The sequence below is a fragment of the Sander lucioperca genome, chromosome 22 (genome assembly GCF_008315115.2).
Source record: "Sander lucioperca isolate FBNREF2018 chromosome 22, SLUC_FBN_1.2, whole genome shotgun sequence".
Lineage (NCBI taxonomy): Eukaryota > Metazoa > Chordata > Actinopteri > Perciformes > Percidae > Sander > Sander lucioperca.
This window is the reverse complement of record NC_050194.1, coordinates 8,692,195-8,710,949: the sequence shown is the minus strand read 5'-3', so window position 1 is coordinate 8,710,949 and position 18,755 is coordinate 8,692,195. Positions and strand designations below refer to the sequence as shown.

The 18,755-nt window shown below is 40.1% G+C and overlaps 1 protein-coding gene across 2 annotated transcripts in view; it reads right to left on the bottom strand.

Moving 5' to 3' along the window:
• pemt (phosphatidylethanolamine N-methyltransferase) overlaps positions 1 to 18,755 on the bottom strand; it is a 65,414-nt gene that overhangs the window by 13,253 nt on the left and 33,406 nt on the right. For both annotated transcript variants that reach the window (XM_031295363.2, XM_031295362.2), the window contains exon 4: positions 10,265 to 10,410. In XM_031295363.2, the coding sequence (XP_031151223.1) occupies positions 10,265 to 10,410 (146 nt within the window). The remainder of the gene's footprint in view (positions 1 to 10,264; positions 10,411 to 18,755) is intronic.

Sequence of the window (18,755 nt, the reverse complement as noted above, 5' to 3'; positions counted from 1 at the left end):
ACGCTTGTCTCCAGGCACCAGTTTATCAACTAGTACAGGTCGACAAGGATTCAGAGGCAAACCTGGTGGACTGTTTCACAGTGTTGCCATGGTTACAACAGATTTTAGACCAGTTGTCATGCTACAATCATTTTTGACATGTTTCTGACAAAACAGCAGACTCTGAAGCCAGACTGAGGATGCGCTGCCAGGGAACACGGCTTTGGCAGCACACAGCCTTGTTAATGCGACAGTGTCTGGCTGCCCCTCCGTCACCTGGCTGCTACTGATGTCAACATATGAGCACATGGACATGACCTCATGGGAAATACTCCAGAGTAAAAGTTGGATTATTGTACCAACACATAAATAATAATAATTGAACTAAAAATTGAATTCATAGAAATATAAATTATATTATGTATATTCTTTAAGAGGATTTTTAGCAAATTCTTCTTCTTTTTTATTTTTTTTACAGATTTTACAAAGTTCAAGTATGCAAATGTACACGTATCTTCAAAAAAAATTTAATAAAACAAACAAAGGGTACATCTTTTCCTAAACCCAACTGTACCATATCCCGCATGTCAGTTAAATGTACATGTTTTAACCCCACCCACGCTCTTTCCCAAACCCCTAACAAAGTGGTTGTACCCTGCATGTTGAAAAATGACGCCAAATCGCTCCCGACCCAGAGCGTCAAAAAGTGACGCCAAGAGAGCCGACTCAGCGCGTAGAAAAATGATGCTGAAGGCTCCTGACCAAGTGTCGTTTTTTGACCCGCTGGGAGTGAGACAACACAGACAAAACAGTTGTTGCACACAAGGCACTTATAAATATGGTTTGTAGGAAAAAGACAGCAAGAAAAACAAACAAGACAAAAAAATCATCTTCTTGGTGAATTGCCTTTAAAGATGCCCTGCCACAAGTATTTCATTACTTGTGGTAATGTCTGAAGATCTACCATGGACTCTGTAAAAAATGCAAAAAATGCCTTGGTTACCTTGTTTCAAGCCATTCTAGCGTGGTATAGAAAGCCTGCAGGAAGACTCAGCTCGAGTTATGCCAGTTCTCATTAATATTCAACGAGCTAACTCTCTGCTTGACTCTGACTGGCTAACAGCTAGCCAATGAGAGCCTGGTTATCAGCATCCTTTACCCAGCGCAACTGGGTGAGCTCATGAGGACTCCCTTGAAAACGAGAGGCTTCATCTCAAGGGGTTATCCTCCTAACAATAAATTTCAAATAGTAATGAGCTCAGGCAACACCATGTCAGTAATTGGCCTGATTTCTCCACTTATTTCTTTTCAGTGTCTAGAGCTGACAGAGGAGGTAGCAGTTCATTTTCATTCACGACATAACACAAACACATATGGACCAAACATATTTCAAAAAATACAAGTAAAAACGGTTTTGTGTGGCAGGGCACCTTTAAGAGCTACAGTTAAAAAGCGAGGTTAAAGTAGTAAAGTATATATATATATATATATATATATATATATATATATATATATATATATATATATATATATAAGTTTAAAAATAGGACACAAAGGGTGACAGTCAGCTTCATTGAGGCACACTATGGAACTGCAGCTTCTTTATAAGGTCAATAAGGGGTTGCCATACTTTGAAAAATGTATTTCAAAGTATGGTATGTATAGTTTACTAAATTGCTTTAATTTTAGGCAAGTCCGCTGTGGATAGAAGAACAGGGTGAAACAGATTATAAACATATTTGTTGAAACTGTGTCTAAGGTTTAAACCTTAGACACAAACGGACAGCCAGAACTGTAAACTAAATGAATTATTAATGAAGCTCAGCGTAAGTTGATTCAGGAAGACTTCTGTGCTTTTTCATTCTCCTCCTCTCTCTCTCTTACCCAGCCTAATCAGCTGATTCTGGGTGTTCACTCTTTCAGTTAAAGAGCCTATATTATACTGCTTTTGGGGTCTACTAGAATATGTTTACATGCTTTGATGTTCAAAAAACATTATGTTTCTCATACTACCCATTGCTGCAGCGACTCTGCCTGAAACGCTGTGTCTGAGCCCTTTATATTATAGATATATTATATTCCTGTCGGCCCTTGGCCTCTCTATACCTTATAAATTTCACATAGCGATGGAGTCTAATCACCGAAGACTTTTTGTGCATCATGTTAAATACTGCTTTTCACCCTTAATGAAGTCTCTCCTGATTAAAACTTGCAATGGGTCGGAATAACGCTGAAGCAAAACAGGAAGCGGGAAAACATTTTTTTTTTCTCAAGGACAACAAAGGGAAAGGTTCAATTTAAAAGACGCTGCTTTATTTTAGATGTTTTTTTGTTTGTTTTTCAGATGAAGGACAGTCATTTTCATTCAAATGATTCAGTCTTATCCAGTTCTTTTAAAACATCCATGTGTCATGGTGTATAGTAGTGGTCTTCACTAGTTTTTTCATGAGAGCAACACTGGGAGCAACAAAGTCACTGGGAGAGCCACTTCTACCGCAAAGTATCAAAAGTTACATCCGGTCATAAATAGCATGTCTGCTTATCAATTTCTCATCCCTAAACATACAATATGCAATTTTTTGCATAGCTGGAAAGATGACCCAAACTGGCAACTTCGCAGTGAGTCAGTGTTGTGAGTCAGTGTTATGGATGGAGGGGCAGAGCAAGTTTAAATAGTCTATATTTCAATCTTGTAATGCCATTGTTTTGGGTATTTTTTAAATATAAATGATTTGTAATAGAGCTGACTTAGGGTTAAGTTGTCTTATGACTAGACGATCAAGACTCACAGCTAGGAGTGGTCCCGATACGCAATTTGAATCATGACAGAGTTAACAGAGTTAGCCTGGGAAAACCCTGATCAACTTCCAGCAAATTTGAGATTTGCTCTGCAAGTCCGTCTGGCCAAGAGCCCATTCAAGCCCTTTTCCAATTTTTCTAAATCGAGGCACCAATCACAACCGTTGAGGCGGGTTTTACACAATGACGATAGCGCAACATGCTCGCTGGTTGAGATGTTTTTCCGTCACTCTGCATACGTCATCGCCTTCATCGCTCTGATTGGTTTTAGGACTATCCAATTGCGCCCAGAGGCATTTGAGCGCCGTCCGTTGGCGACGCCCCTTTGGAAATGGGCTGTGAATGAACCTTCCCCAGACCCACTCTCAGTTACAACTGAGAAAGGTCTGGTGTCAACCAGGCTATGACAGAGAAGCAATAGAAAACTATTTTTCAGGGCCCATTCACACACACACACACACACACAGTTGCACCAATCAAATTACAGCACCAACACAGTCAGTCGGTACCAAAAAAACATACTCCCCAGAGAACACTAACGTAGGGAGATTTGTCACTGCGGAACAATGGATACAATTTCAATTTCTTCATTTTTTTGGAATCAAAATTTTGGGTAGTACAGAAGTAAAACACCAAAAAACATGGATATTTATACTGATAAAAGTTCAATTTCAGTTCAGCACCAGTAGAAGTAATTTTAGTATGTTTCTTTGGTTCTGGAGGTTGGTGGTAAACAATAATTGTGTTATAATATAATATAATAATTGTGTGTGTGTGTGTGTGTGTGTGTGTGTGTGTGTTTGTTGACTTGTGCAGTGGGGGTCTTTAGGAAATAAAAAATTGGGGGCAGCTGAACTACTTGCAGGACACGGCACACTGTAACCTGCGCACAAACTATTGTTCGCTATGTCATAAGTTCCTATATTGTGTACACACAAACACACACAAACAGGCACAGTAGGTACAAGTGACCTGCTGAGTTACACATGTGGTGCTGCTGGCCCTGTTTTCTGTTAAAGAGAGTCTGTTAATGTCCAAATTGTACAACAATTTTCATTACGTATGATCATTTAAACTCCACAGGTGGGGAAGGATGAAAAAGAGTTTTGTTTTTTCAAAACAAATGTGTTTGGTTTTGAATAGGAAACCAGTTAACCGGCCTTCAGAAAGATTTTCTAAACTTATTTTTGACCTCCAAAGCAACTACCGGCAACCCATTCAGATTTAAAAGCGAAGCACAACATTTTTTGTGTGTGTTCCTAAAAGAGCAACCTGGATTTGTTAAAGACTATTGGTAGTGTTAGTGGTAGCTTAGAGAAGTAGGTCTGTGATCAGTAGGTTGTAAACAGATCCTGTAATTTGATTGGGTTTGGATCTTCAATTCTAACCCTGTGCCATCAGTTTGAATCATCAGGTCACAGTGACTTAAGGGGCTTAATATAAAGCGAATAAGACACATCAAATTACAACACACACCCACAGGCTATATCCTCTAGTGTGTGTGTGTGTGTGTGTGTGTGTGTGTGTGTGTGTGTGTGTGTGTGTGTGTGTGTGTGTAAAAGAAAACACGGTGCAGGTAGATTATGGTGAGGGACAAAACCATTTTCACATACGCAGGCCCATTAGGGATGCAACGATTATATATATTGTTGGTACGATTATAGTTTCAAGAATAATCACAGTTTCACGATTATCACGCATTATAATGCATAATAATGCATGAATGCATACAAATTTCACCATTAATGTATAAAATCACATGAACACTCTAGAATTTTAATAGATTATTTAAATTAGATTTTAATGTTATTTATTGCTGCCTTTTGAAACAGACATAACACAGTTACAGTTTTGAATGTTTTGAAAATGATTATATGATCAATCATCAACCTTTTTATTTAAATTCATATGAAAAGATTAGAGACTAGAGGTGAATCAGTCACGCCCCAAACAACAGTGCTGTCCTTTGGGCCCTCAAAAAGTTACAAACGGCCTATTCCCTCCGCTGAAAAAGATACCCATCAGAGAATGTCATCGGGCTTGTCGGTCTCTAAACTTTTCTGAGCGCCTCACTATCCACGCACCGAGTTCTACCGGATCTTCTAAGAACGGTGACGCCGTTATCAATCAAGTATTGATTGGTCAGTAGGCGGTGCTTTTATACCGGTTGATCTCTAATCTTCAACATAACCTGCTCCCGAGCAGGTTAGGTGTTCAGCATAAGTTACAATTTAACCAGTTAACAAGTGATTCACCGTTGTGATACACAAAACCATGGGTTGAACCTGAAGTTACCTCGTTAACGCCAAGGCCTCTGGTTAGGTGTCATGTTATTATTTTACAATGTTCTGGGCATCCTGATACAATTTACACAACTATTTGATAGAGAATCCCAGTGTATATACTAAAGAGAGACTGCATTCACATAAATCTCTGGATGAATAAAGTAACTACTCTGTGCCGCAAAGTAATGTCTCTGGAGCTATTGAAAATGTTATTATGTATCACTTTTACGGCAACTGGCAACAACAACTTGTGTTCTCCCCAGTTTTCTGCACTACCGTTATCTGTTTACTGCCGTCTGTGTTCACGTGTGCCGAGGAAACTTGTCTATTGGCTGATATTGGCTGGGCCTAGTCCCACTGTTGACTTGAGGAGGAATTTTGCCGGATAGACTTTAACGTTGCTGCTCTATCTGATTATATAGGGTGTTTCACACTGTTCCTTAAGGTCTCCTAATAGGGTATGTAACATTGGTTGGGCTGAAAATTGCCTGAATGCTATTTTATTAGGCCCTTAACTACCCTGTGAATATGGCTCGATTTGGAACAAGCGCTTTTCTTCCAAATATGGTATGCTCATGAATATTTAGATGAGCTGCGCGCTGATTGGTTTGAGTGAACCCCATAGAAACACATTGGAGATGAGACAGCAGGTCTCATATTTCAGACACTGCAAAGTTATACGTTGTTTGTCGGGCTATTTCGTTATTAAATTCACTTCTGATACGTTTTTAATGCGAGAAATCAACTATATAAAGCTCAAATATGGGCTGTTTTACGAAAATTGATGGCTAATCGCAAATTTGGTAAGACGTGTCAGACTTTAGGAGCTCCACACAGTCTGACGAGAAAACGGCAACCTCACCCAGTGAAAGTCACCGTTTCTCGGCTACTGGACTACTGGAGCTCCGTGGAGCTGGCTGGCTGCCAGCATAACTAGAGCATATTTAGTTTGCATTTCGTCACGCCACTTATATAACATCTGACCCAAGGTCTTATAAAGCTAACTATGGTGTCCGATTTCAATTTAATGCATTTTTGTGAACGTTAGGGATTTCGCTAGCTGCTACTTCTCGCTTCAATCCTAGCTATGTGTACAGATCGCGGCTAGCTAGTTAGCTTCACTTTCGGCATAATTAAAGTCCATTTACAGTTTGAATTTCGTCACGCCACTTATAGAACATATCCCCTAAGGTGTTATAAAGCTAACTATGGTGTCCGATTTCAATTTAATGCATTTTTGTGAACATTAGGGATTTCGTTAGCTGCTACTGTCCCTTCAATCCTAGCTATGTGTACAGATCGCGGCTAGCTAGTTAGCTTCACTTTCGGCATAATTAAAGTCTATTTACAGTTTGAATTTCGTCACGCCACTTATAGAACATACTGTATACCCCAAGGTGTATAAAGCTAACTATGGTGTCCGATTTCAATTGAATGCATTTTTGTGAACATTGGGGATTTCGTTAGCTGCTACTGTCCCCTCATCCTATGGGTAGCTAAAGATCGCGGCTAGCTGCAGGCCCTGAGGGCCTTGGCATTTTGTAGTCCAGTAACTCAGAACCGGTGACTTTGCGCAGGTATGGCGCGCCGCAGGCTTCCCTTCGTGACGGAGATCCAGCTAGCTCACAGCGAGTCTATGAAGTAGGACACGCCGAGCAGCGAGGCAGCACCGGCCGCTGTCACATAGCCTGCTGAGCTCCTGCTGAACTGCGACACAAAGTCGGACAAAATTTGCAATTAGCCATAAATTTTCGTAAAACGGCCCATATTTGACCTCTACATAGTTGATTTCTCGCATAAAAAAGTCTCAGAAGTGAATTTAGTAATTAAATAGCATACCTCTGGAGATCTGCATGACCTAGCTAGATTCAGAAGACTAAGCTGACCTCAGGTCAGTGGTGTAGCCTGTGCAAATGTTGGGGCGTGACAAAGACTAGGTTTTGAGATCCTGACGTCAGCATCCAGCTTTGTTGAGATTTGCCCGTTTTCAGCAGCAGTTTCAAAATGTGAGATTTGCTGTGGATCGGGGTATCAATGGAATTTTGAGCTTCTATGTATGTCTTATTTACCCACCGAACTGTCGTTATTCAACTATGACAAGGTAAAATCGGTTTTGCATTCTATCACCCCTTTAATAGGGACGATGCAATTTAAAGTGGCCATATTATGATAAAAAAAAAAATCAATATTTTGTGTCTCTGGTGCTTCCACACGCATACAAACTTGGAAAAAAAAACATCCATGCTGTTTTGAGTGAGATACAGGTTTCTGAATGTATCCTGCCTTCAGTCTCCGGGTGAGCTAGTCAAAATTGGCAGGGCCGTCTACGTCATCGGCCGAAACATTTGGTGTGTGCTAACCACTTTAGCTAATACCACATCAGCTAGCTGTTTCTCCAACTTCGGTCAGTACAAGGCAGGACTAGTCAGGAGACTTCTTTTAAACGAGGGCGCACTTCCAACTTTGCGTGGAATACCTGCAGACGAGGGACATGTAAGTACTTCTATACAATTTCTAATGTAGATTAGGGTGAACTCGTGGATGTTGTAGCAGTGTTTTGCCATTGAGAACGAGGTGGCTAACCAGTAACCGCTAGCAGTGCTAGCTTCTAGCTAGTAGTCCTTACCTAGCTACTGCGCATGTGCGACTCCTACCAAAGATGGGATAGAAGTGAGATGCCTCACTCTGTAGCTAAAACAGAGAGCTCAACACACAGGGTGAAAAGAGGAGCTGCAGCAATGTGCAGTACAACAAAAATATGGTGTTTTTTGAAAATGAAACCATGTAAACCTATTCTGGTACAACCTCAAAATACAATTATGAACCTGAAAATGAGCATAATATGGGCACTTTAACATAATTCCAATACAGACCATGAAACTGATGTGCTGCACAGAGTTTATAGCTATTGCTAATGTTCAACTCGTGTCCCTAGCTGGGCTTCTCCATTTACAGTCTAATTAAAATATACAGCTTTCAGTTAATTATGGAAATACAATAAAATACACATACCATGACCAACGTGTATTTACACGTTGGTCATTTTTCAGTACAACTAGCTAAAAATGGGTACAGCTCTGGGTTGCTTTTAGTCAACACTTAGTGTTGTAAAATATTTTATACCTGAAATGAATTGGATTTAGTTAGTAATGTGTTCCAGAGTTGTGAACCCTTTATAGAGAAAGCTGGTTGTCCAAATTTAGATCTACAATGTGGTATTTTACACTTGCCATTCCCTTTGCTCCTAGCTACTCTGTGTCTTGTCTTTGGATATACCTGGAAAGAGGCTCTGGGGCTAGACTGTTAATATATCATACATGCCAGCAAGCAAGCAAGCAAGCAAACAAAATGTATTTATATCGCACCTCTCACAGCCAGCAGTCACATAGTGCGTCACAGTCAAAGAAAAACTATCAAATAAAATCTAATACAGTCAAGTCAATAAAGCAAAGGTAAAACAAGGGGAGAAAAAGACAGAAGACACAAGTTTAAATTAGGGATCGACCAATTATCAACCTGGACGATTATTGGGGTCGATATTTGGCAATTTGCAGATTATCTGTATCAGGGTTTTATTTTACCGATAACCGATAAAGTTAATGACTTAAAAAGTGCGCTACTTTGGTTCTGCTACAGCTCCGTAAGCCGTCCGCAAAACTGTAATAATCGCTTAAAGCAGTGTTTCTCAAATGGGGGTACGTGTACCCCTAGGGGTACTTTGGAGGACTGCAGGGGGTACGTGAGATATTTAACAAAAATGTTTAATAGATATTGTAGAACATTGTTCCTCTATTTTCGACATATTCTTGCCTTACTTCCTTTGTTCTTTCTGTCATCTTTTTTTTTTTTTTACAGTTTTTGTCTCCTTTTCTCATCAGCATTTAAATTTATTTTTTTTTCAGTTACAAGGCTGTTGTTTAGTAAATCTATCGCTGACAGTGCTGTACTGTTCCTCTTTATATAGACTTATTTTCAACCAAAAATAATTAGCGCTGGTCAGGGGGTACATGGCTTAATTCAAAAGGGGTACATTATTGAAAAAAGTTTGAGAACCACTGGCTTAAAGCGTTTATTCAAACTTTTGTTCAGGAGTTTGTAACATGTTGTGAAATGTTTATTTTGACTAAAATATTTTCATTTTTACTGTAAATGCATATCGGTTCCAAATAGTGTTTCATACCAATATTTTGTATCGGTATCATCCCTGAAAAAACAGTATCTGTCGACCACTGGTTTAAATCACATGCTACCTAAGTGCCTGTCTGAACAGATGGGTTTTTAGCTGCTTTTTAAAAGAGTCCCCCGAGTCCAATGGCCTTAAGCTTATTGGGAGACTATTTCAAGGCTTAGGGGCTGCAGAGAGAGTGATTTTTTTGCTCCATCTTCATACAAAGGTGACGCCTGTTCATACAGACACAAACACTCACACACCCTCCTGCTGGCTCTGCTGCCCCCCCCCCTGTCAACACAGTTGGGGATTAGTTGGCACAGAGTGATGGACAAAGACAGTGCAGGGGGTTCCATTTACCTCGGAACTCGGACGCCAGAGCTGGGAATGACGTCATACCCGAGTTGACTGACAGTTTTACATGCATAGAAATGAGCCAGGCTCTATACAGTAAATTGACACAAATGTGTCTGGGTTATGTGTCGTTCCTCTGTAAGTGCATGTTTTTTTTCCTCCTGTATATATGCAAAGTCACATATGATCCCTAAAGAGTCGGTGTGTTGTTTAGTGCATGTATTTATGCCACCTTATTAAATAGTCATAATAAATAAATAAATGTTTAATAGTACATCATACACAGAATATATTGTAGGTAGTATGTAGAAAAACATAAATAGGGATGTAATTAAGACAACAACAAGGCTAAAGAGCCATCCACACCAAAAACAGTAACTATAAATATATATATATTTTTTTTAACTGGTTTAATTCAAGTGAATGCTGGAGTCTACAACACAAAGACAGCGACGGCAGTCAAAACAATATGGTTGGGATGCGGTTTGCGATTTAACTTACATACAGTGACAGCCAATCAAAATACATCAACATTTGTGACTAAAAAAATACCTTGACACGTTAAATCAGTGGACTGCCCCTTTAATATTTAACACTGTGTTTCAGAATCAGAATCAGAATACTTGATATTGATCCCCTTAGGTAAATTATTTAGCTATAGATTGATATAGACACCCACCTAGGAAGGTGCCAATGAATCCCAGAGCCAGGAAGCTGCCGACCACCAGCACAGTGCCCAGCACCATGAGAGCAACGCCCGCGTAGAAAACATCTGTTCTGTCCATCACCTCCCACCTGGCCTGGGCCTTCATCGCCACCGTCATACTGCAGAAAAAAACAACAACAAATCACAACCACGTTTATATAACCAGTGTATTACTGTACATTTCCCAGTTTTGATTAGTAGTGCAAAGAGCATGGACCGCAGCATTCAGAAGACCTTGACTGTGGATTCAAGTGGTTGGAAATGAGTGAGAGAGGTAAAAGGGGACGAAGAAAGAAATATAGAGAAATGTTGAGCACTGAATTCCAATAGACGATTCATGTGTGACCTACTTTAATCAGATTAATTTAAAGGAAAAATACGGCGCAAAATGAACCTTGGGGTTAATAACAAATGGGTACCGAGTCGACCGTTCTCTGGGATATGTTTTCATGCTAATCGAATGTGACCAGTTTTAGCACAAACCGCTAATTAGCTTATAACGCTAGTCGTAGGGGCACTGGTAAAGTAACAAGAAATCTCTATTTCTACACCACTAACAAGGCTCAAAATAGCACCACACTTCCACGGTAGCATGAGGGTCCCTACATGTAAACTGAAGCATTGAGAACTTTGTAAGTGTACAGACAGTTAATTAAAAACATAGTTTATAAAGACAATACCGTTTACCGATACAGGCAGGCGCCATCTTGGGAAAACCCATGTGTTATTATTTTTTTTTTCTTCACAAAGCTCTACAGTCCTGCTCAAACAGTAGTTAACTGCTGATGTAACCACAAATGCGGCTTTTGTTTCGACAAATGACGGATACGCTAATAGCTCTGAGTAGGGCTGCACAATTAATTGAATTTTGATCACGATCACGATTTTGGCTTCCCACGATCAAATTCACGTGATCGAGCGATATTTAAAATGATTCATTCCGTTCATAGAATCAAAGTATTTTTTTTTTTCCCAAAGCTCCGTAAACCACTCTCTGATCACGTGCCTCTATGAGCCAATCAGAGTTGTTCCCTGCAACGCACAGCTTAGTTTCTAGATGTTGACAGTCACAGAGAACAGAGTAACGTGAGGAAAATTCCCCAAAAATAGCAGTCGGTCATAAGTCGTCACAAGGTTTACCAGTTTACCAGTAAACGCAACATTTTGTCCTGTCTGTGTTGTTTTTCAGACAGCAGTGACCAGTGCTAGTTTGAGTCTTTTAGCTCATAGCTTTAGCAGCAGACTGTTGTACGTCCCGCTGTTGGAATCCTCTAACAGTGAAATACAGTCACACTACACCGTTTAGCTGTCAGCATTTTAGCCGTGTTTAATCCAGTTACTACTGTAGCTAACGGTAGGCTAACGCTAGCTGCTGTGTAACGTGTTATTAGTGTTAACTAGCGTGACATGCAGCGATGTTTCTGTTGCCTGTAACGTCTGTTTTGGAGCATCAGAGCGCAACGCAGACATTTAAGTGGCACCGTAATCCGCGTTGCTATTTCGTCCGGTAGATACCGGTTAACGTCCTGTATCTTTTCACGGCAAACGTGCATGTGTGGAAAGCGGTCGCACATCAGCTGAAATGGCATACTCCTTCATAGTATCCTTCAACAAAGGAGGAATGTAGCACAATATGGATGTGAAAGCAGTTATAATTAGCCAGTGACAATAAAATTTGTTTTGGTTAAAATCAACAAATAATCGTGATAATTAATCGTGATCTCAATATTGATCAAAGTAATCGTGATTATCATTTTGGCCATAATCGTGCAGCCCTAGCTCTGAGGCTGTACTTCAGCACAATGCTGCTTTGTTTACATTATCATGCTATCATGTTAACACTGACAATGCTAACATGTTGATAACTAGCACCATTATGGTTACCTATCCTATTTCAGCATGTAAGCATTGTCAGTGTTAACATGATAGCATGATAATGTAAACAAAGCAGCATTGTGCTGAAGTACAGCCTCAGAGCTATTAGCGTATCCGTCGTTTGTCGAAACAAAAGCCGCAGTTGTGGTTACATCAGCAATTCTAACGTGCTAATTAGCACAAAACACAAAGTACAGCTGAGGCTGGTGGGAATGTCATACATTTTGCAGGTATTTGGCAAGTGGCCACCGTCAGTTCATCGAGTGGCCAGTTGAGGCTAGCTCTAATAAGGAAATCGCCAAAGTTTAATGCTCTGGGGTCATCCAATAATTGTTGAGATATTTCAGTCTGGACCAAACTGGAGGACTGACCCACCGACAGGCTGAGATTTCCATCCATAGCATGGGTAACAAATTAGCCATAATGCATCGACTGTGTGTGTGTGTTTGTGTGTTTCTATGTGTGTTATGTGTGTCTTTCCCTGACGTCACACATATGTAACCTGCCCTTACAGACACTTTGAAGGTTGTGCATTGCTCAAAACTGTGGTCTTCAAGTAAAAGCATTTTCATTTTGTATCCAGTGTGTTATCTTACAATGTTTAAATGAGGAGTTTCTGGAAGAGTGAGTGTCACTCAGTGCATTTAAAGGTGCTCAGTTTGGTTTTGTGTTGCCTGTGTATAAAAGATGGTACTTACAGAGTGCTGAGGAACGAACAAATACATTTCTATAAAGATGTATCGATTGGCTGTAGTACTTGAGTCCGGACTCAAACTGAACTCATTGGTATTTGGCCTCGGACTTGTCTCGAACTCGGCCACTGGACTCACCAAATATTCTAGTTGGTCTCGACCAAGTCCGGGACTATATGCTTTTTTTCTTAATAGTGACAATATGTCACTTCTAAATGTTTCTGAAACTGTATAATTGTTCCTCTGATGATCATAAATGAGCTGTAACAGCAAACGACACTAACAGTGAAAAGAACGCTAGTTTAATATAGTTTTTAATAATGCCTTTGCCTGGGCCCGATTTTCCCCACAAAGTCACAAAATGATTTACGGCAGGTAGACGGCGCTACAGTAACACATTCTAACGGGTCACAGATTTTGGCGTAACACCGGAAAAGCCTGTGTTAGTGAGAATCCAGCTAGGTAAAAGTCAGCAGGAGATGTCTTTATATAGGCCAAATTGTATTTTCATTTTATTTTACAATTATCTGTTGTAGTTGTGGCTGATACTGGGGCAGGACCATCACAGGAAAAAAGGAAATAAAATGAAAAAGAACTAAAAGCTGAAAGGGAAAATGAAAGATGAAGGGTGAAACTGAGTCACACTCTGTCTGGCTTTCAACAGATGGAGACAATTAGGGGATTGTAAAGGATTAAAAAACGACCCCAAATTGGCCCTCAGGTATGTAATATGTCTATTTCATTAATAAAATAACTTTAGATTGCGTGATGTGGTTGTATTAGGGGTGTAACGGTACGTGTATTCGTACCGGACCGTTTCGGTACAGGGCTTTCGGTACGGTGCACGTGTGCACCGAAAGCCGAACGCAATCTTTTGTGTGCCGAACATAGGTCAATTTTCGTGTTTCCACACGAACATATTAAGTGGCGGAAGTCTCCGCGTTCAGCGCAAATCCCGCCCTGCAGCTGATTCTAAAGTTTTCATTGGTCATGTCAATATGTCAATCACTGTACAGATTGCCTACACCAAACACTGATCTCTAAACCTACCCGCCGTCACTGTAACCTAAACCAATGAAATCGACTGCAGGGAGGGATTTCCGCTGAAGTGGTTTGGGGAAAAAAATAAAAATCACACACCGCGTGCTGTACAACAACATACACGGCATGCTTTAGCCCAGCCTCTCGCTAGCTAGCGTCATGGCCAATGCAGACAAGCCCATAGACAGTACGGACAAGCCGGAGCTTGAAGAGCCACCCATATCATTAAGGTCTCCTGTTTGGGAACACTTCGGTTTCCCAGTGAAATACGTCAACGGACAAAGACTAGTCGATAAGACGAAAGCAGTGTGCCGACGTTGCTAACGCACTTGAAAAGGCATCATGCGAGTGTGAACATCACTACTACAAGGAAAAAAAACGACCGTAATTCAAACGCAGCTCCCGTTGGCATTTAAATAGACCTTTGCTGGTAATTCCGATCGGGCCAACGCAATAACGAAAGCAAGGTGTTTTTATAGCAGCTGATCTACGACCATACGCGGTTGTTGACAAGCTGGGATTGATAATGCTGCACTGTAATCCATAGTTATTTATTTATATTTTTCATTATATTTTATTATGTGATATTGGTTTGAGACTGAGAGTATTTTATTTAGTGGAGAACTTTGCAGCAGTATTTTTCTTATTCTTTTTTTTAATTTTATATATATTTTATTTATTATATTTTATTAAAAAGTGTTTTAAAAAAGTGTAAACAAATTGTTAAAAAAAGTTTATAGTAATAAACAACCTGCAGTTTAATGTTTGCATTTCTTTCCCTTACTGTACCGAAAATTAACCGAACCGTGACTTTAAAACCGAGGTACGTACCGAACCGTGATTTTTGCGTACCGTTACACCCCTAGGTTGTATATCAGTGGCCGACATTAAATTACGCCCCCCTTCTAAGTATTTTGCACACGGTTTTTATTCCTTTTATTTATTATGTATCCATCCATTATGTATTTCTGTTGGCCTGCTATTTTTTTTCACTTATCCCCCTGTACTTGTGTAAAACGTCCGTTGGTTTCATGAAATGAGCTATAATAATCTAAGTTATTAATATGTTGGTTGCTACAACAACCTCTGACACAGTGACAGTGATCCCCGGTTTATCTCATGAGACATCCAAAGTAGGCTAAGTTACCGTATGCAACACTTGAAATGCAACAATGCATTTGTAACGTATTCTCTTATTGTAAATGAATGATTTTCTGTCCGAGGAAAATATTCATCGTGACTATATGACCTCCTGGTAAAACTAACTCAGTAATATACAGTGGGCAATACAGCACCGTAAAGAAAAGACCTTTACGACTGCAGGTGTGCTAAAAACACTACTGCTTTTGTCCAAGGGGGCCGCTAGAATCAACACAAACTGAGAATTACATATAACTTCCTCCTTTAAAACAAAACCATTGATGAAGCGTGCTTGTTTAGAAAACAGGTATTACTTTAATTCAAAGTCCATCTAGAACAAGCATTGACATTGGTCGCCTGGTATATGCCTGGCTGCGTCATATGTCTCAATCATCAGGCATCAATCATTAAAATTTTGGCCACAGACATAATCAGCCAGTAAGCACTTTGTACTATGGATTCTTCAGGCCCAGTAGTAAGATCTAGTGACACCTATGTTGCTTGTTATTTGTTACATGTTCCATCAGCAGTCCAGAATGTTCTTGTTGCACCAAAACAAAAAAAGACTCAACATCTAAAATGTGAAGTTGCACTTCATACTTAAGGGACTTAAGTTAAATTGTTATACTTAAAGTAAAAAGAAATGGTCTAATTTGATCCTACAGTGTTTATACTCTGCACTTGCTTTTTGATTATTACAAATAATAAAGCAAAATGATCATCTTAAAATAGAAGATGTGCTGTCTCTCGCATCACATAAAGTATGAACAATTAAGTAAGTGGTGGATTCTTTTTTTTCCTGTCTCGGTCATGACTGTCTCTCATTTGGACTTGGTCTTGACTCGGTCTTGACTTGTCCTGGTCTCGTACTTGTCTTGGACTCGCATGTACTGAGTGAGTTCAGTTTTGTTTTGGAAGTTCAGAATGGTACTACTTAAAAAGTCCCGGCAAAATGCGAGAGCAAGTCTATAATACTTAGGTAAACTTAATGAGACATTAACTGAGTGTTTTTAAGTTACCAATCAACTTCTTCACTTGTGCAAATAGGTCAAATCACAACTACTTTTTTTTAATTATTGATTATTTTAAAAATTATATATAAAATATCATCTTTATGTAATATATAGCTATGTAATGCAAGTAGCTTTTATTTTTATTTATTTGTATTTCTAGCTTGTTTCATTTGTATCACTCAGGCACTTTTTTCCTTTCATTTGGTAAACTCTTGAATGGGAATTTCCTCAGTGTGGGATCCATACGGTTATTCTTATCTTATATCAAATGTATTCAATGTTTATTTTATTTGTGTTAAATGCCATGATCACCAAGTCCAAGAACCCAGAATTATGCTGCATTCCAGACACAATTTTTAGCCCGTAAGTTACGACTTCAAGTCACGACTCACGACTTGGTAGCGTTCCAGGCAAAGTCACCACAAACCCTTCTAGCTAGCGTTAGCGTTAGCTAGTGGCTACCTACAGTTGACGTCAGCTAGCGTTAGCTGATACTAGCGATTTCTAGTCGCCGACAAATTTTGGGCTTCATTTAATAAACATAACCTGTAGTAGTACAAAATCGTATGTGTATTGTTTTGATTACAATGTGCGGAATTATTTTACATGGCCTATTTATGTCTATTTATTTCTATTTCTCACTGTTAATCACCGGCGTCTGTACAGCGTCAACAGGGGTCGAGATTGTTGTTTATGTGTGTGTGACGTCAAAAACTGTAACTGGGAGTACAACGATCTGGTACGAGTTCACGAGTAGTAAGTTACGGGTTTGACTGCCGATCCAGGGCACTTTCACGGGTAGAAGGTTGTGAAAACATGAGTTACGGGTTGCCTGGAACACAGCATTAGCTGGTGTTGTGCAGCTAAAGGTCCCAAACCCAAAGATAGTTGGAATGTTAAAAAAAAAAAAAAACAGATAAAAAGCTGAATGAGGGCATTTGTAAACTCCCACATTTTAGCTCCAACATGAATGCGCCATTCGGACTAATTGAGACCCCTTAGATTTGACAGTACATTTTCTTTAAGGCTGCCATGCCCCGGAGTCCCTAAATGTAATTATACCACAGAGTTCATAAGATTAGTGTTTACGTGTTCATTAATTATAATAGAAGAACACACACAGGTGCTGGGGCTAATGCAGTGTGTGTGTGTGTGTGTATATATATGTGTGCGTGTGCATTCATGCGTGCGTGCATGCGTGTGCGTGTGTGCGTGTGTGTGTGTGTACATACTCTGTGCTGTCTGAATGCGGTATATTTCCTGCAGACAAAAATAGCTCCCAAATCAAAACCAGGTTAAGGGTTAATAAGAGAAAACTGGGTTACGGGGTCTCTGCTGTGTCTCTTATGGTGTTCTTCCTTTGTCAACTGAAGCACAAAGTGAAATGTGATGCTGCTGGTTTTTCCGCCACGTCAGTCACAAAGAGTGCTGGGCTCTCTGTTAAGTAAGGTGGCCTAGCAAGGCATACTGCTGGGATTTGGCTTGGAAACGAGATGTGAAAAGGGGGTCTGGGAAACGGAGATGAGGTTAGGGGGTTAGTGGGTGTGAGAGACAGACCGCGTCACTACACACTCTAGCTTCTAGAAATAAAAGGAAATCTTCTTTTTGGAAACTATCAAATTGGGTTTTTTTTCTATGCATGCCTTTAGTTATTTTACTTCTGTATGGTTTTATGGTATAGTGTAGCATATTTATTGTGTGTTATATGTGACTTTGCTGTCTGTGTGTGCAGGGATGAGGTTATACAATAGCAAGATATTAAAAACCCACTCCTCAAAGCCATACATCTGCCATGTGTGTGCCTTTCGGAATATAAAATGGAAAGTCTGATTAGAGAGAAAGAAGAAAGGAGGAGGAAGTAAAAGGTCAGGGAGGGAAGGCTTGGTGTGGGAGTCAGACAAAGTCCCTTTTAATAATGAGCCGCTTTACAGCACAGCAGAGCTTAGAAACTCAAGGCTGGTGATTTCACACAACCACACTTCAGCCTTAGAATCTGGTGTTGATTCTATAATTTCAGACACAAAGTTTCACATTCTCATTCTATATTAAAGGTCCCATAGCATGAAAATTTCACTTTGAGATTTTTTTAACATTAATATGCGTTCCCCCAGCCTGCCTATGGTCCCCCAGCGGCTAGAATGGCGATAGGTGTAAACCGAGCCCTGGGTATCCTGCTCTGCCTTTGAGAAAATGAAAGCTCAGATGGGCCGATCTGGAATCTTACCTTTATGATGTCATGAGGGGAAAGGTTACCCCCCCTTTCTCTGCTTTGCCCACCCAGAGAATTTGGCCCGCCCATGAGAAAGAGAGAGACATCATGGCTTGCAAACGAGCGAAGCATGGCAGTTGGTCAAGGCCACACCCCCACCCTCCACCTTGCCCCCCCTCTCTCCTCCTCAATAGCATTTAAAGCTACAGACACAGAAATGGTACATCCTAAGGAAAGCTCACTGTGGGACTGGCTCTAGTGGCTGTAATTCTGCACCAAGGCTGAATTTCGGGAAAGAGACTTCAGATACAATATTAGAGGACCACTAAGGTCTATATAAAAGCATCCAAAAAGCACCATGTCATAGGACCTTTAAATATTGGGTATGCAGTTGTTCAAACCCACCGCTTGATTTGACATTTGCTCCCATTAAATCCTGCATATACTGTACTTGTGTGTTGTAGGACAATAATGTTACAAACAGGACAACAATC